This window comes from Priapulus caudatus, unplaced genomic scaffold, assembly GCF_000485595.1.
Source record: "Priapulus caudatus unplaced genomic scaffold, Priapulus_caudatus-5.0.1 Scaffold196, whole genome shotgun sequence".
NCBI classification, from domain to species: Eukaryota; Metazoa; Priapulida; class Priapulimorpha; order Priapulimorphida; family Priapulidae; genus Priapulus; species Priapulus caudatus.
The window spans coordinates 314,217-318,649 of NW_014577257.1; the positions used below are offsets into that span (position 1 = coordinate 314,217).

A 4,433-nucleotide genomic window follows, 5' to 3' on the forward strand; every position below is an offset into this window, starting at 1 on the left:
ATCAGTTTAGCGTAGGCTAATATCGCGCACTGAATCAACATGACCCTTTCCAAGGAGGCTGACACCATATATATATATATATATATACTAGCTGATAATGAATGCTTCATAATGACACGACTACTGTTACATGATTTCTGCTAAAGCGGTTCGTCTGCAATCCGGTAGATGGCGGAAGCGCTCTCCTTCGTCACTGCGAACAGAGAACGTAGATCAATATTCATATACTATTCATATACTATCAATATTCATATACTATTCATATACTATCAATATTCATATACGGGCTGTGCTGGCATAGAGTCTTACAAGGCCGCCGTGGGCGCTCCCCGCCCCTCCGAGACTAGGCTAAGGCCCCTTCCGTTTCTTAGACTGTGGCCTTTCCCAATGTCCTAGACTACTGTATTACCCCACGCATGTTCCTTCCTTTTGTCATAGACTACGGCCTCTCCCCCCCCCACGTCCTAGCGTACCGCCTTCACCCATATACTAGGCTATATGGGCTTCCCCCATGCATGTCCTAGACTACAGCTTCCCACGTCTTATATAGACTATGGCCCTATAGAAAATCATGACGGTGCAGAAAACAAAGCGTAACACAATCGACCACGATGCAACTGCATAAATTCTTACAAAACACGCTGATCGGATTTCCAATAGAGTAAGAGTAGACCCGTGGTACATGAGTTTCGCACGACTGACACTTGTGTAGCCGGGTATCTGCTCAGAATACGTTCTTTGATAAAAGCGAATTCGTTGCATTCGGTCATCGGATGCTGATCACTGCTTTCACCACGTGTCGACTTTTAAGAACTCATTCAATTTTAGTTTTTTTGATCTGGCAGATCCATACTTGAATTCTCGTCCCTTTGCTCAATTTAATTGTAAAATATAACTATATACAACTATTGTAAAAAAAAATTACTGCAATTTATAGTGCTTCTCTGTCGATGTTATCAACGTCAGGGTCGCTCCTTCTTTGTTGCAATCATTTTGTCTTTGGAGAATTTATGGTCTATATGGTTATAAGGTTATATGGTATTATCGGTGGGATGTTGAATTTAATATTATTATCAACTCCCTATAGATAGCGGGGAGAATGGCAGTTCCCCTTCTCAAGGTCATGACAGAGCCAACGGGAAATTACCCACTGTCGTCGACCCAGAAGACAAACCTCACGTGTTTCTCCCAAAGCACAGTGTGCTAGCTACGACGCTGATGTTGACGTGTTTTGTCACTGTCACTTACTGTCGCGTTGAATTACTAACCGCCGCCACCTACGCGGCTGAACTGGATCACTTTGACGACACATTAGCGCCCGGTGCTAGCAGCATGAACGTCCGGCTCCACCACGCGAGTGCTATTTGGGCAAAAAAATCCCGGTAACCGGAGAGGTTTTATCGCCAGACTCGACCATACGATAGTTATTCGGTGGAACAAATTAATAGAAGCACGTTCGGTTACCCGATATACTTTGTAGCATTTTTCCGGCAACCGGGGAGTTTTTTGTACTGCGAAGTGGGCCCTATATATACGGAGCTTTTAATGGAACATGAGCGTAGCGCGAAGTTCGTTCGAACGACGAAAAAGTTTGATCAAAGTAAAAAAATCACTCGAACGCAAAAAAAGCTCAATTCGCCGTTATCAGCAGCAGCTGCGCGGTGTATCCGTTGTTGTCGTGTATATATTAGCGTATCGAGGAATGGGTGGCATCGGGAGCCCATGCTACAACCACCAGTGTCGGAAGTGGGTATAGGTATGGGGAAGTGCTGTAGGCTCCCTTATCGAGGCCCGATCGCGCAGTTTACTGGCTTCCAATGAGCAGTATGGGCTTCCAACTGGCTTCCTGGCTTTCCTGGCTTCCAACGTTCAGTATGTTAGAAAAACGATATTAACAATGGAGATTTGAAATGATTCATTCGTGTTTTCAACCGTTTTCTGGTATTGATTTGATCACGCGTGGATCAATCAATGGTTATGTACGGGTTTGTACCGGTGGGGGAAATCCAAGAATGAACTGGTCGGACACAGACGCCTACTCATATTTGAAGAGAAAAAGCATTTTCATAAAAAATACTTTAGGTTCGTGTAAATGATAAATTAGGGGTGTGTTTTTTAATTCATCTGCCTGCTCGAAAAACAAGAATATAATATGTCACCCTATACACTTCCCATTGAAATGTATAGATCACACATATATGTATATATTTCCTATATATCTGTAGATAGACACTCAGATGCCTACCTATACTATTTTGTGCGCCAACCCGCGCTTATTTTCTATGTGCTTCCCCCGTCACCTATACTATAGACGGCAAGTGTAAATAGAAGAAGAAAATCCATAAAACGTGTTTTTCAGATTTACATAGACGAAAGAACCTGAACAGCGTTACACATCAGGCACCCTTCCATTAGTTTAATATTTGAAAGACGTATATATAATATGAGTAAAGTTTAACAATAATATTAATACAAATCCAAAAGGAGTCTGTTAGAAACTATCTTATATCAGCTGCCGAAATAGCTCAGTTGGGAGAGCGTTAGACTGAAGATCTAAAGGTCCCTGGTTCAATCCCGGGTTTCGGCACATTTTTTTTCACCACGTAAAAATAGTCGAATCCTTATTTTTTTTTGTAATTATGCGCAGTATATACTTTCACCATAAAGTAAATATTATTAAAATTTATATAAAAAACTATTTATATACATTCACGATTACAATAGTAGGCCCTACATTGCACATAACAATTTACATTCGGTCTGAAGACGCATGTTTCTAGAAGAAAAGATTCGCATTTCGCAAAAGAAATATTCAATTAGTAAAATTCTCGCAGTTTTATTCTTATGTATAGCGCTTTGATACATAGTGGCATTTGTGTAATTTGTTATCACTCTGGGGGTAAACTCGGTATCGTCAAACAGGATGTCGGAACAGTAATCATTGGAATATGTTGAAGATCGCCGCTAGATGGCGGTGCATCACCAGAATACGCCGGCGGCGGTCTTTCGCTCCAGTGCTGCGTCGCTACTTGCTCGTCTTCCAATTGCTCGCCGCCAGACAGCAGACGCTCATTCTCTTCGGCTTCCTGCCGCGCTCTCAAGCGGTCTTTCTGCTTCATAGACCACTTGTGAAGGGGCGTGAAACACGGCTCACTTTGTGGCGGTTTAGCTATAAATTTGTATACAAAAAATTGGCGGTTAACTATGGGCATATCGGTGCATGCGTTTAGCTAGCGGCCCAGCAACAGTTAATGTAAACGGGCTATAGTACTAGAGCTAGCGTTTAGCATGCACTGATGAGTCCTAGATCGCACCACTCCGAAAACAGCGCTAAGCTCCCTAACCTTTGACCTAATTCGATCAGTTTCTATCGGTAAGAACGTGTTCCCCTAACGGCAAGCTTGTACTACGTCTTTACCCTGCGTAAAGACGACGCAGAAGACTTCTAACCAGTATAGGTGCCGCAGTTTGCTAACATAAGCCGATACATGCCCCTACATATGCCAGCGTGGACACTCCTTCTATATCTTTAACCAATAACACATATATCAACCCAAACTTGCACTCAAACCAATTAAACAAATTTTTTCACTCGCTTCCAGGATTGACGTTCAAACAGAGACCGGCACCCCTAGACCCCACGCGACCCCATCCGACCTATCTACGAATAACATTCACGTACTTAGATTCTTAATGAAGCTGGTTTTAGCTATCCGCCGCGCGCCGGGAAGCCACTTGACGTGTCGCGGCGGACGCTGGATCTCCTCCTCGTAGTCGCTGAGCGCCAGTAGAGGAACGACGGAGATCGAGTCCCAGTCGAGCTTAGTTCTGCGCTCCTTGCTGAAGAACATCTCCGCATTAGTGGCGGCAAGGTTCTTTGCAAGTTCCTGTAATTACATTGCGTGTAAATAAAATTATATATATACATATATGTGTGTGTGTGTGTGTGTGTGTGTGTGTGCGTGCGTGCGGCGTGCGTGCGTGCGTGCGTGGACACATTCACACACACGGGCGCGCGCACACACGCACGCACACACACACACACACACACACACACACACACACCACACACACACACACACACAACAACACACACACACACACACACCACTACACTACTACACACACACACACACACACGACACACACACACACACACACTCACGCACGCACGCACACAAACACACACACACATATATGTATATATATAATTTTATTTACACGCAATGTAATTACAGGAACTTGCAAAGAACCTTGCCGCCACTAATGCGGAGATGTTCTTCAGCAAGGAGCGCAGAACTAAGCTCGACTGGGACTCGATCTCCGTCGTTCCTCTACTGGCGCTCAGCGACTACGAGGAGGAGATCCCGCGTCCGCCGCGGCACGGCAAGTGGCTTTCCCGCGCGGGGCGGGGAGCGTAAACCAACTTCATT

At 44.4% G+C, this 4,433-nt stretch overlaps 1 protein-coding gene and 1 non-coding gene across 5 annotated transcripts in view; one reads left to right on the forward strand and one right to left on the reverse strand.

Annotated features, from left to right (window-relative positions):
- Window positions 1–2,392: 2,392 nt before the first annotated feature.
- Window positions 2,393–4,433, reverse strand: part of LOC106807102 (protein FAM26F-like) — a 6,215-nt gene continuing 4,174 nt past the window's right edge. For all 4 annotated transcript variants that reach the window (XM_014809359.1, XM_014809358.1, XM_014809357.1 and 1 more), the window contains 2 exons: window positions 3,683–3,887; window positions 2,393–3,169 (listed from right to left, as the gene is read on the reverse strand). In XM_014809359.1, the coding sequence (XP_014664845.1) occupies window positions 2,889–3,169; window positions 3,683–3,887 (486 nt within the window). In that variant the 3' untranslated portion in view covers window positions 2,393–2,888. The remainder of the gene's footprint in view (window positions 3,170–3,682; window positions 3,888–4,433) is intronic.
- Trnaf-gaa lies at window positions 2,515–2,587 on the forward strand. The gene has a single exon. It is a non-coding gene; the product is annotated as a tRNA-Phe (tRNA).